This window comes from Equus przewalskii, chromosome 9 (genome assembly GCF_037783145.1).
Source record: "Equus przewalskii isolate Varuska chromosome 9, EquPr2, whole genome shotgun sequence".
NCBI classification, from domain to species: Eukaryota; Metazoa; Chordata; class Mammalia; order Perissodactyla; family Equidae; genus Equus; species Equus przewalskii.
The window spans coordinates 19,098,440-19,111,347 of record NC_091839.1 but is presented as its reverse complement, the minus strand read 5'-3'; the positions used below and the strand labels follow the sequence as shown (position 1 = coordinate 19,111,347).

General features: G+C 61.1%; 1 protein-coding gene across 3 annotated transcripts in view; it reads left to right on the top strand.

Annotated features, from left to right (window-relative positions):
- IL4I1 (interleukin 4 induced 1) overlaps nucleotides 1-12,829 on the top strand; it is a 36,952-nt gene extending 24,123 nt beyond the window's left edge. Inside the window, exons 2-9 of one of the 3 annotated variants that reach the window (XM_070558274.1) lie at nucleotides 1,339-1,464; nucleotides 3,393-3,531; nucleotides 7,307-7,545; nucleotides 8,159-8,271; nucleotides 8,941-9,142; nucleotides 11,080-11,148; nucleotides 11,468-11,604; nucleotides 11,905-12,829. In XM_070558274.1, the coding sequence (XP_070414375.1) occupies nucleotides 3,495-3,531; nucleotides 7,307-7,545; nucleotides 8,159-8,271; nucleotides 8,941-9,142; nucleotides 11,080-11,148; nucleotides 11,468-11,604; nucleotides 11,905-12,811 (1,704 nt within the window). In that variant the 5' untranslated portion in view covers nucleotides 1,339-1,464; nucleotides 3,393-3,494 and the 3' untranslated portion in view covers nucleotides 12,812-12,829. Of the gene's footprint in view, nucleotides 1-1,338; nucleotides 1,465-3,333; nucleotides 3,532-6,486; nucleotides 6,572-7,163; nucleotides 7,199-7,306; nucleotides 7,546-8,158; nucleotides 8,272-8,940; nucleotides 9,143-11,079; nucleotides 11,149-11,467; nucleotides 11,605-11,904 lie in introns of those variants that run through there. The other 2 variants (XM_070558275.1, XM_070558276.1) reach the window with 2 other exon arrangements.
- The last annotated feature ends 79 nt before the right edge of the window (nucleotides 12,830-12,908 follow it).

Below are 12,908 nucleotides of genomic sequence, written 5' to 3'. Positions count from 1 at the left end.
TAAATGTCATGTCATCAGTCACCAGCCCCAAGGCAGTAGCTCGGTGGCCACGGGTGTCATCAGCGGCCTTCCTCTCTCTCTTGCCGGGGCGAGCTCGAGGCTTCCGGCTGTGCTTCCGCAGTGGAAAACAGGTAAAGCTGGGGTACGGATTTGTATCAGGTGATTTCCAGATAGACTGAAAGTTTGCCTTTGTCCCCAGTTCCCATAGGCGTGAGTGATGCCATGCACTTGATCTTGCTCCTGTGGGGGCCCCTGAGCCTCCCTCAGCCTGTGTCATGCTAAGCGGGGCCCCCGATTGTGGCTAACAGGTGCCCAAAGCTGCTTCCCGCAGGTGTGTGGCCCGGTTTCCCAAGCCTTCCCAGAGTCATGATCATGAGCCCTTATTTCCCTGGACCTTCTGGGGCTTTCAAGGACAGGTGTCCAAGTGGAAGCCTTGGAAGAGGGAGGGGAATGAGCCGGAGGACGGAGACCCAGCAACTCCAGTGGCTTCTCTTTGAAAGCTTCACCCCCACGACAGTGGCCCTTTTGTGCAATCTGTGGGCCTTCATCCCTGACCCGTATCAGACCCCTCCACCTAAAGGGAGGAGGGATGGGGTGGCCTCGAGTCCCCCTGCTTTGTATTTTACCGACATTTATTCATTCAACGTCCTTTTTGGAGCACCTGCTGCATACCAGATCCTGATCTGGCCTTGGGGTTATGAAAATACTGTGTTTCTCTGCTCACAAGGAGGTCGCTGTCTCACACAATAGGGGTAAGGAAAGTGTTTTTGAGCACACGTTTCCAGTGTATATAATACACCTGTTATGTTGCATCTTGAACATTGGTAAAGCTTAATTGCTTTCTTGCCAGCTGTATTTTTCAAAATAAAAAAGTGAAGTTCTAATATTTTTTTCCCCAAACCCTAAGGGACCTTGGGCTGTCCACTTTGAACAACACAAGCAATTACAGTCGTGTGCCACATAACGACGTTTCAATCAATGACGCGCCACATATAGACGGTGGTCCCATAAAATTAGCACCGTAGAGCCTAGGGGTGCAGTGGGATATACCACCTGGGTTTGTGTACACTATGATGGTCGCCTAACGACGAAGTCGTCCAACGACGCGTTCCTCAGCATGCATCTGCCCCGTCGTTAAGTGGCACGTGGCTATAAGAAGTCAGGTGCTGGCCATGTGGCTGGAATGGCTGCAGGGCTCTGCCACTGTGGGGGAAATGGCCTGAACGGGCTTCCTGAGGGAGCCAGGGAGGGGTCCCCAAGGTTGCGACAGGACCAGCAGCTGACTGGGTGTCACCCTGCTGCTGATGGCTTCCTTGTAATTACAGTTTCCCTTTCCAGGAAGAAAACACACAGATGCGCCTCCCTGCCCGTCCAGACACATGGCCTCTGCTTAACTTCCTCCTCATTAATTAATATGAAGACAGCAAATGTGGTGACTAAATTTGGCATCAGAGGCTTTTAAAGGTGAATCTCTCCTCAGTGAGCTGTTACTGCATTTCTCCTCCCTGTTTAGGGAGAAGAGTGGCACTTGGACTTAGGGTGATGGGTTTCTTTTAATCGCAAAGAAACCCTCAGATGACTGCCTCCCCGATGGCACAGCCCCCTTCCCCAGGGTGGTGTCCCTACTTCAAGTGCCAGCTTGGCGTCCAAAGAATCAGGTCTTTGCAACAGAGATTCCCAGAGCAAGAGCAGCCTTGATCTCCCAGGGGAGGCTGAACAAATGATTCCCCCTCAGCCGTGTGCTGGTGACTTTAAAAGCCGGCTCTCCGTGATGGGGGAAGGCCTGATTGGCAGCGGAGGCCCATTTCCCTGGTGTAAATCCTCCCACCCTGGCTGATTGCAAGCCACCAACGTGAAGTCACCGAACACAAATTTGGGGAACTGGCACACACTAGACAGATACAATTAATTCAAGCCATGCTGTGGCAGTCGTCCCACATATAAAGTAGAGGAAGATGGGCACGGATGTTAGCTCAGAGCCAGTCTTCCTCAGCAAAAAGAGAGTAAATATAATCGTACGATGCAATCAAATAATGAGGAAGTGATGTTTTGAGTATTTACTGTTTTTAATAAAAACCGTACATGTTTATAATTTTTTAATAAGGGCTTGCAAAGCAAACCAAAAAAAGATCCTGGAAATGAAACATTGGGCTCTGGTGAACCTGGAGGAGCCAGCTCCAGACGCCACTGCTCCCAAGTGTTCAGTCAACTTCAGTATTGTCTGGGTGCCATGAAAGTCTGCCCTCAGACCCTCAGGACAGTGGCGCTCTGCAGAACTTCCCAGGAACGAGACCCCTCACTCAGAAGCCAGCTCTGCTTCTGGGCACCAGCCAGCCCCCAACTGGACTTAACTGTCCCAGGCTGTCCCTGTGCCTGTTCCACGGCTGAAGTGTCCCACACACCCGGGTCTCCAGGTGAATCACTTCAAACACCAGTGATTCAGCTGGAGACCCCCCCACCACACACACACCTCCCCTCCAGAGAGCATCCTGGCTCACCCCACGGCCTCCGAAGATTTCCCCGAGGCAGAAGCCAGACCCGGGCTGCTCCTCCGCCAGGTTCAGGCCCAGCCGGGTGCCATGGAGTCACATGAGACCCCCTGGTTCTTAGGACACAGACCCCAAGTCCTCTGACCCAAAAGTGACACCGATTGATGAAGACACTCAATATCACGCAAACACAGCGTGGGCTCTTATTTGAATCTTGATTCAAACCAACCAACTGTTAAAAAGAAATTCTGAGACGATCAGGGAAATGTGGACATTGATTCAATGCCATTTTTAATGCGATAATATGGCATCATCGTTTTATTTTTTAAAAACCAAATAAGTTGTTATCTTTTAGAGCAGGGGTTGGCAAACTACGGCCCCATTTCCTGTTTTTGTTAATAAAGTTTTATTGGGACGCAGCCACGCCCGTTCCTGGCCACGTTGTGGCTGCTCGTAGGGCAGAGTCGAGTGGGAGAGGAGGACCGTATGGCCCAAAAAGCTTCAGGGTTTTTCCTTTTAGAGCTAACATTGGTTTACAACAAATTTGAGGCGTATGTCATTATATTTCGACTTCACTATAGTCTGTACTATGTTCACCACCAAAAGTCTAGTTGCCATAAGACTCAAATATTTACAGAAAAAGTTTGCTGACCCCTGTTTTAGAAAAACATCCTGAAGTATTTACCTACAAAGTAATAACATGTCTGGGATTTGGTCTAAATTAATCCAGTGGGGGAGGGAAAAAAAGTGAATGAAACAAGATGAGCAACTAGGCGATGAATGCACTCGGGTTCGTCATCCTGCCTCTCTGTTGTGACATGTGTTTGAAATCTTCCACAAAAAGCTTTCGAGAAGGGAGGGCCTGCCCTCCACTGCCTCCCAACCGCTCTGACCCCACACCAGGACCCTGGCATCTCTGGCTTAACAAGGACAAAGCCATCACCGTTCACCCCGGTTCTGCGCCCACCCGACGATGACTTCTGTGCCGGGCTAACCGGAAAGGCCATGGGTGCTGAGAGAGCCCCCCAGAGCCAGCCATGCAGTGAGTGCCCCCCAGGGCCCGGGGGTTCTGGAAACGGGAAGGAGGGGCGGGATGGCTCTGTGGGAAGGGGACCCCTGACCAGGGTCAGGCCAGAGATCAGGGGCCCTCAGGTAAGTGTGTCCTCTGTTCTCTGCGCCCCTCCCCCTCCCAAGTTTGGACCCCTGGCTTCTGCCTGGGCCCCTGGCGTCCCCTGGGCGGGCCTTGCCCCCTCTGAGACTCCATGAAAATTTTAATACCAACCGCTCAGGGTCTTTGGATCAACTCAGAGAAAATACCGTATGTAAGGTGCTAGCCCCGAACATCTATCTCTGTGACCGCTGTCACTATCAGCTGCCCTGACGGGCCACAGAGGTCCACGGGGGCTGCGGCCAGCTCTCTGGCTGCTTCTGACGTGACCTAAACCCCATCAGAACCATCCTTGTGGTTCTAGAAGCAAACCAAATAGGGTAGGGTTTTCTCCCTGAAGACAGTTCTTAACTGGAAGGATTGACGTTGTTTTCTAGAAACTCCGTCATAAAACCAGACTATCCCAAAATGAACTGAAGCAAACAATACGTGATTTGATGGGAAGCCCCAGGCCTTTCCCCCCACTGCCCCGCCCCCGCTTCTCGCTGTGTGACCTGTCTCCCACCCACAAGCCTAGGAAACCTAACCTAACCCAGCCCCTCTTTCCTCACTAACCGTCCTAGTCCATACCCCAAATTCAGCCCTAACGCCCGTCTCTGGTGTTATCAGGAAGGACTCTGGAAGGTCCAGTTATTTCCACTAAAGCAGCCCCCAAATTACTCATTATCTGCTGACCCCACAGCCTCTGCCATGTGGCCTTCCGGCATTTCTTTTCCCGCGGGCCGCACCCAGGTCTCCGTCCTGGACACACCTGGCTGTTCTTGGGCGTCCCGCCCAGCATCAGCCAAACCCTCGCCCAGCGGCTCTCCGCCAGGCCAATCTTGCCTCCCCTTCCCCCGGGGAACGGTTGGCAATGTCTGGAGACGTTTGTGGTTGTCACGCCCCGAGGGGCAAGTGCTCCTGGCACCTAGTGGGGAGAGGCCAGTGATGCTGCTCAACAACGCGCAGGACACCCCCACCGAGACGGCCCCGAGGTGTCAGTAACACCGAGGCCGAGACCCCAACCCGGCCCGTCCGCAAGCTCGAGCTGGATGCTGGTCACAAAGTGGTTCAGAACGCAGACCACGGGAGCAAACGCAGCTTCTGCCGCGTCTTAGCCGGTGACTTAGCTGGGCCTCAGTTTTCTCCACTGTAAAATGGGGATGGCAAAACCCCCCTTGTCAGAGTTGTTAGCGGGGTGGACGAAGGAGGCGGCGGGAAGCGTCTGGCACGTGGTACTAACCAGTACTCCCTGTCATTTCCTCAGCAGCAAGGGGACTGACCGGGCCCTGCCCGTTAGGATCCCTACTCTCCTGGGCGATGCGGGCTCCCGATTCTGGGTCGCCTCGGAGAGTCCTGCTCATCTCCCTCGCGCCCCTCCCCCGCTGACCCCCTGGGTCTCTTGGGGGAGGCCTGCCCTGCACCTCTCTTCCTTGGAGTCCAGGAGACCAGCGTGGGAGACGAGGGGGTCGACTCAGGGCCCCCCGCAGGGCCCGCCCAGCCGTTCTGGGGAGCAGTCCTCCTCGCCCACGCACAACCCAGGAGCCCCTTGGCTCTGCCGCCTGCACCCCTTTCTGCTCCCCTGCTACTTCTGTTCCGTCCTCTGGGGGGACATTGCCATGAAGCCAGCAAGCAGAGGGGCCTCTCGGCAGGGGGCAGCGGGGGCTGGGGGGATCCAGGGCCAGCTGGTCCCCAGCTCTGCCGTTTCCCACTGTGGGACCCGGGCCCGTGCCTTCCCTCTGCGGGCCAGGTTCCCCCTCCCTCACAAGGCGTCTGGGATGAGACAGAAATCCTGCTCCATGTGCGGCTGCCGTCACTGCGAGTAAGGACATAATAGGGTGGCGCTCCTTATCTTCTGGGTCGTTGTGGGGGAGGCAGGCAGGGTCTGCCGTGGAAGGGCCTTCCCGGCTCCGAGGCCACGGGCAAGTCCTGGGGTCCTCCTCTGTGGGCCCCCTCGCCATCTCTGAGCCTCAGTTTCCTCCTCTGTCCACCGTGAGAGCGGAGCATGAGCTTGGGGCCACCTCGGAGCGCTGTCGCCAGGACAGTCCCCCTCGGTGCTGTTCCGGCTGACCCGCGCTCTTTGCTTTCTCTCGCGTTCGGTCTCTGAGTCTTGTCTAGCTAGCTGAGTTTGTTTCCTTCTTGGCCACGGCTCCCCCTCAGCCGTCACATCATATGTTTCTGAGTCACTCATATGCCCCTCCATCAAACCACAACCCTCTCTGATTTACTGTTCGGACTTTCCCATCCTGGTGCTACAGCCTCTGCTGCCCTCTGGCTTTCCTCCTCACCAACGGCCTGGCGCCCCCTCTCACACCCCAAGAAAAGTCCCCCAAATTGCCCTTCCACCCCCAACCACTCCAAGGGACTCAGTGCTGTGCCCGCTTCACGGAGGGGGACACTGAGGCTCAGGGTGGCCGTGTGGCAGGGAGCGGAGCCCGCGAGGGCCCGTCAGGGTGTGGTGACAGCTGACACAGAGACTCAGGCTGTCAGGGCACACACAGCCCCGAGACCAGAGACCCCCTCTACCCCTGCCCCAGGAATGAAGGAGGCAAAGAGAACCCAGGAGGGCAGACACAGGGACTCTGCGATCAGGGGCTCGGGCAGGTCAGGGGACGGCCCCGCCCTTGGCATGGTTACCTGAGCATTTATTTCCGGCCTCCCAACCACCCCCAGAACTATTTGGGGCAAGAGGAAGAAAATAGACTCATTTGCTTCCTCCTGACGCCCCTTTCCCCCGGGCGCCCCCTCCAGACTCAACTAGACTCTGAGCCCCTGACCCTGCAACCGAGGAAAGTGGTTTCATTTCTCCCCAGCCCCATTTCCCAAAAAAGAGGGGAGGGCGGGGCTTGGCTAGTGAAAGGACAAAGAAGGGGGACCCGGCAGACGAGTGGAGGGGACAGAAGAGAGAGGCGGTGTGCTGTCCACGGAGAGGCAGGTAGAGAGGAGCTGGCGGAGAGACCCGGGCCCACAGAAATAGAGACGGAGGTGGGGTGCAGGAGAGAGGAACAGAGACAGACAGCCAGACGGGCAGGAGATGAGAGAAAGAGGGACCAGAGAAGAGAAGGAGAGACAAGAAAGCAGAGAGCTGGATAAAAACTGCAAGCGAGGCAGGGACGGGGAGGAGGGCAGGGATGGGGAGGAGGGCAGGGACGGGGAGAGGAGGGCAGGGACGGGGAGAGGAGGGCAGGGACGGGGAGAGGAGGGCAGGGACGGGGAGAGGAGGGCAGGGACGGGGAGAGGAGGGCAGGGACGGGGAGAGGAGGGCAGGGACGGGGAGAGGAGGGCAGGGACGGGGAGAGGAGGGCAGGGACGGGGAGAGGAGGGCAGGGACGGGGGGGGAGGGGGGGGGGGGGCAGGAGGGCAGACAAGGAACACAGAAGCAAGAACTGCTTGAACTGGGATCAGCGGACCCATCCAGAGAGACAGGTGGCCGCCGGGGCTGAGACAGGAGCTGGGCAGCCCACAGGCTCAGGCTGGGGTGGGACACAGGCCCCCTCACAGTGGCCCTCGCTTCCCCTCCCACCCAGACTTCATCTCCCACCACGAGTCATGGCCTCATTGGGTAAGTGAGCAGGGGAGGGGGCACAGGGACATGGTGGGCGGAACCCGCTTTTCTCCCCCCCACACACATCCACACCGGCCTGCCCTCTGACCCCGTCCTCTCCCACAGCCTGGCGCCTCCTCGTGCTCGTGCCTCTCCTCCTCAGCCTGGCAGCCTCCCTCAACTGGAATGCTGCCCACAGCCAGTCCCCTGTGGAGAAGTGCATGCACGATCCTGACTACGAGCAGCTGCTCAAGGTTGTGACCTTGGGCCTCAATCGGACCTTGAAGCCCCAGAGGGTGATTGTGGTTGGTGCCGGCGTGGCCGGGCTGGTGGCGGCCAAGGTGCTCGGCGATGCTGGACACAAGGTGAGAAGCGCTGCTTGTGGTCCACCCTGTGTTTTTCCTGCTGCAGGCTGGGAGTCCGGGGTCCCTGCCCAGGGCGTGGGGTGCTGGGCGGCGGCAAGGGGGGCTGTGTGTCCCCCGTGGTCTGGCGCGTGAGGCCTGAAACCGCCCACTCCAATGGACGTGAAGCCCAGAGGGAGCACGCTCCCTCTCATCCCAGAGGGAAATCTCTCATCGAAACCTCCTCCAACCTCCTGGGGGAATTTGTGTCGGTGGAGATGGAAACTCCACCCAAGGGGAAGTGCCCCCTGAGGTCTAACCACTACGGCTCTCACCGAAATCCAAGAATGAGAAGAGGCGGGGTAGGAGAAATCTCCCCACTCCTGAGCTGGGAAGTCCCTCCACGATCTGGCCCGCAGCCCTCCTGCTGCCATCTGGCGTTTTATTGTACCTGCTGGCTCCCACGTTCTGTTTTCCTGCCACCCCCCGCCCCCCGCACCTCCCCATAAAGAAAGGGGTCCTTCTCTCATCTGGGTCTGTGCTGCTGTGGCGGTGGGAGGCGGGGGCTGGCACAGGGTGGCATGGGCGGTCAGTGGGAGGAGCTGAAGGGCCCTGCTCACCGCTCCTCACCCCCCAGGTCACTGTCCTGGAGGCAGACAACAGGATCGGGGGCCGCATCTTCACCTACCGGGACCCAAATACGGGCTGGATTGGAGAGCTGGGAGCCATGCGCATGCCCAGCTCGCACAGGTGAGGCCTGACCTGGCAGCCAGGGCGACGCGCCGGGGCCACCTCCAGCCCCACCTCCAGTGCCCGGACTCAACCAGATCCCCACTTCCATCCCCACACCCCTGCCGGCCCGAACTTCAACACCGACCCCAAACCGAGCCCGCCATCGAGTCGAGTCTAGACTCAGACTTCAGCTCCATCCTCTTCCTACTGTCACCCTCACCATCTCCCGGCTCCAGCCCGACCACCGGCGGCCTGATTTCAAATACTCAGACCACGCATCAAGCCAGACCGCTAGTTAGCCCCGCCCAGCCCCTCCAGACCCCTAGTTAGCCACGCCCAGCCCCGCCAGGCCTCCAGCTCTACCTCCCCTGACCCTGGTCCCTTCCTCGTCCCAAGCCCCCATCCCGCCCAGCCTCTGTCCCCATTCCCACTTCAAACCCAGTGAAAGCAAGCCCCCCTCCACACCCCATCCTAAACCAGTCCTGCCCTCAGCCTGCCAACCTGGCTCCCATTCCATTCCCGTCCCCGGCACCAATGACCCCAAATCGAGCCCCGCTCCAGCCTCATGCCCATGCCCAGCTGCCCTACGCGCCCCCTTCCCTTCCCCGAGCCCCGGTGGGCAGACGGGCCTCCTCCTCCCCGCCCCCCCCCCCCCGCCCGGCCTTCACCAGCCTCTCCCGCCCTCAGGATCCTCCACAAGCTCTGCAAGAGCCTGGGCCTCAACCTGACCAAGTTCACCCAGTACGACGAGAACACGTGGACGGAGGTGAACGGCGTGAAGCTGCGGAACTACGTGGTGGACAAGATGCCTGAGAAGCTGGGCTACAAACTGTGCCCCAAGGAGAAGGGCCACTCGCCGGAGGAGATCTACCAGATGGGCCTGAGCAGGGTAGGCCGGCCGGCCCGCTGCCCTGCTCCTCTCCGCGCTTGGCGGGCCACGCTCCACGCTGATGCCCGTGCGCCCTCGTCCTCTCGGGACCACGGCCCAGCCTCCTCCCTGGGCTGGTCTTCCTTCTCTCCCTCCTCCTGGTCTCCCCATCGCTGGCTCTTCCATCTTTAGTTTCCCCGCAGACACTGCCCATCCCCAAAGCGCCATCAGCCTTTGGTCTCTGATCCCCGTCTCCCCCCACGCTGTCCTGGACAACCTCACCATTCCAGGCCTCTGCTGTGAACCTTTGATCTGCAGGCTGATGTCTTCCAGACCCTTCCCCTGAGACCCGGACCTATGTCCATCTCCCCCTGGCCATTCCCCGGGACCCTCCAGCTCCCACTAAGCTCAGCGTCTCCCCCTAAACCCACTCATACTCCCGGGTTCCCCCATCTCACAGTGGCCCCATCACCCCCCAAGTCACGAGGCCGACCCGCACATGCCATCCTTGATCCCTACCTTCCCCTCCCCCTGTCAGTCGTCAGCCACATCCTTCCTGCCCAACTCTCTTGAGTTGGGGACCTCTCTGTCCCCACAGCCTCGGCCCCAACTCATCCCCCATCCTCTCCTCTGGACCCTCAGCCTGCCCCTCCCCTGTGCACAGCCCTCCAGGGCTCCCCAGTACCTCAGCCTCGGGTTCAAGCCCTGAGCAGTCTGGCATCTCCCACCCTGCTAGCCTCATCTTCTCTCCTCCAAGAAATTTTTGTTACGCCCCACAGCCTTCATGGTGGCCCCAACCCCCCGGCTCTGGACTCCTCGTACCTGCTAGGCTTGGTCATCTGCACCCACACCTACACCCATGTGCTTGCTGCCTGCCCTGCCTGGAGGCCTTTTCCCTTTCCCACCCAGGGAACTCTGGCCATCCCTCAAGAACCAGCTCCCATGTCCCCTCCTCCAGGAAGCCTTCCCTGATGTCCTCAGGGAGGAGCTGGCCTTGCCTCCTCTGGGAGCTCCTAATTGCCCATTTCCCCTCAGGGACAAGGGTGGGCGCCAAGTCTGAGCCATTTCCTTGCCCTGGCACGCCCTGTTCAGGGAGCCTAGGGCAATGCGAGGTGAAAGGTGAGTGAGTGAGTGAACAGGCACATCCTTCGAGGGTTTCCTGGCCACAAGGGAGAAGCCAGGTGGACAAAGAAGAGGGCAGCGAGGCTTCCAGGAGGGGACAAGACTTGAACAGAGCAGCGAAGGATGGCCACTCGTGTGCCAGGCTAAGATGAGGCAGGGGGAGCCAGCGTGGTGGTGGTGGGGTGGGCTGGGGGAGGAGAGGCGGCCACAAGGCTGGTCCAGGCACTGGACGCTGTGCTGTAGGACCTGAGCTGCTGTAAGAGATGGTGACCAAGGGGCCAGCAGGGGCCTCAAACGCCAGGGTGAGGACTGGGACTCTGGCTCCCGGCGCTGGGGAGCCACGGAGGGCTTCGGGCAGGGAAGGGACCAGTGGACACACCGCCTCAGCAGTCAGGCCCCGTCAGCGCTGACAGGTGGCAGGGGGGACTCTGCCTCTGTGCCCACAATGATCGAGGTGGCAGATAACCCCTGAGCCCCAGGAGGACACAGCACTGGCTGAAACAGACAGGACCCCTGCCTGCACGGAGCGCACGGGCCAGCATAGCTATAAGCCAAATAACGCCCAGCCCGGATGCGTGCGACAGTGTCTGGGTGGCCGAACACCCGGATGAGGGCCATTAACGACTCGGGAAGACTTCCCAGGGTGGTGACAGCGGAGTCGCAGCCAGCGGAGAGCGGGGCTGAGCGCACAGCATGGGCGGAGGCCTTGGGCCTGAAGAGGACTGGTCCCTGGGGCCCGTGGGCAGGAGGGGGAGGTGAACCCTGGTCTGGACTCCCCGCGCGGCGTCCGAGGTCCTGTCCCCTCAGCTCAGCGCCGCCTGCTTGTTCCACCGCAGGCCCGCAAAGATTTCGAGACACTGGGCTGCAAACAGGCAATGAAGAAGTTCGAACGGCACACGCTCCTGGTGAGAGGGGGGGCCTCGCGGCGCTGCCTGAGAAGCAGGACAAGGAGGGTGCCCGTGGGCTTTGGCCGGGAGGGAGTCAGAGCGCAGGGACCCGGCCCCCAGGCCTGCCACCGCCTCCCGCCTGACCCGGGGCTGGACAGTCCGCCTCTCAGGCTTCAGCTTCCCTCAACTGTCACAAGAGGGGGGACCGGATCGTGAAGGACCGGGGACCATACCAAGCCCACGGTGGTGTCCCAGAACCGAGCGGCTCGGCCGGGCCGGGGGCCGGAGCGGGCAGGTGCAGCCTGCCTGGGCCCTGACCCGGGTGCACCGTCCCCAGGAATACCTCCTCGGGGAGGGGAACCTGAGCCAGCCGGCCGCGCGGCTCCTGGGAGACGTGATGTGCGAGGACGGCTTCTTCTATCTCAGCTTCGCCGAGGCCCTGCGGGCCCACACCTGCCTCAGCGACCGGCTCTGGTGAGGGGCGGGCCGGTGGGCGGAGAGACGGGCGCCCGGGCGGCCGCACCCGCCCGCATCCCGGGGGCCCGGGAGGGACGGGTAGGAAGGGTCCCCGGAGGCGGCGTGGCCCCGGGCAGAGGCGGGCTCCCGCGTCCCGCAGTTCCCCGCTCCCCAGCCTGGGGGACGTCGGGGCCAGGCGGGGGCGGGGCGGCACTAGAGGTGAAAACCAGCCCCGGGCGGCTGGGGGTGGGCGCTGGGGAGGGGGCCCTGGGGCGGGGCAGGGCCCGAGAGCCCGCGTCACCTCCCGCCCGCCCGCAGGTACAGCCGCATCGTGGGCGGCTGGGACCTGCTGCCGCGCGCGCTGCTGAGCTCGCTGTCGGGGCCGGTGCTGCTGCACGCGCCGGTGGTGGCGCTGAAGCAGGGGACGCAGGGGGTGCGCGTGCACATCGCCACCTCGCGCCGGGAGCCGAGCATGAAGGCCCTGGAGGCCGACCTGGTGCTGCTGACGGTGAGCGGGCCGGCGCTGCGGCGCATCAGCTTCTCGCCGCCGCTGTCGCGCAAGCGGCAGGAGGCGCTGCGCGCGCTGCACTACGTGGCGGCCACCAAGGTGTTCCTGAGCTTCCACCGGCCCTTCTGGAACGACGAGCACATCGAGGGCGGCCACTCCAACACCGACCGCCCGTCGCGCCAGATAGTGTACCCGCCGCCGGGCGAGGGCGCGCTGCTGCTGGCCTCGTACACGTGGTCGGACGCGGCGGCCACCTTCGCCGGCCTGAGCGTGGAGGACGCGCTGCGCCTGGCGCTGGACGACGTGGCGGCGCTGCACGGGCCCATCGCCTACCGCCTGTGGGACGGCAGCGGCATGGTCAAGCGCTGGGCGGAGGACCCGCACAGCCAGGGCGGCTTCGTGGTGGAGACGCCCAAGCTCTGGCGAGCGGAGGACGACGACGGGCCGGACTACGACTGGGCGGTCCCCTACGGCCGCATCTACTTCGCCGGCGAGCACACGGCCTACCCGCACGGCTGGGTGGAGACGGCCGTCAAGTCGGCGCTGCGTGCCGCCGTGCTCATCAACAACCGCGTCAACCGCGGGAACGGGCAGACGCGCGCGATGCCCAGCCACCCCAAGTCCGAGTGCGACTTGGAAAAGGGGGAGGAGCCCCACCATCCGGACCTACGTATTTTGGACGCACCGTACGTGACCGACAAGAGGACCCAACATTAAAGTATTTTTGGAAAAAGCCGTGGTCCTGCCCTCTCCCTGGCTCTGTCGCTTCCCCCATGTGCATGGAGCAAAGCCACTAGCCCTCGCGGTGGAAGGG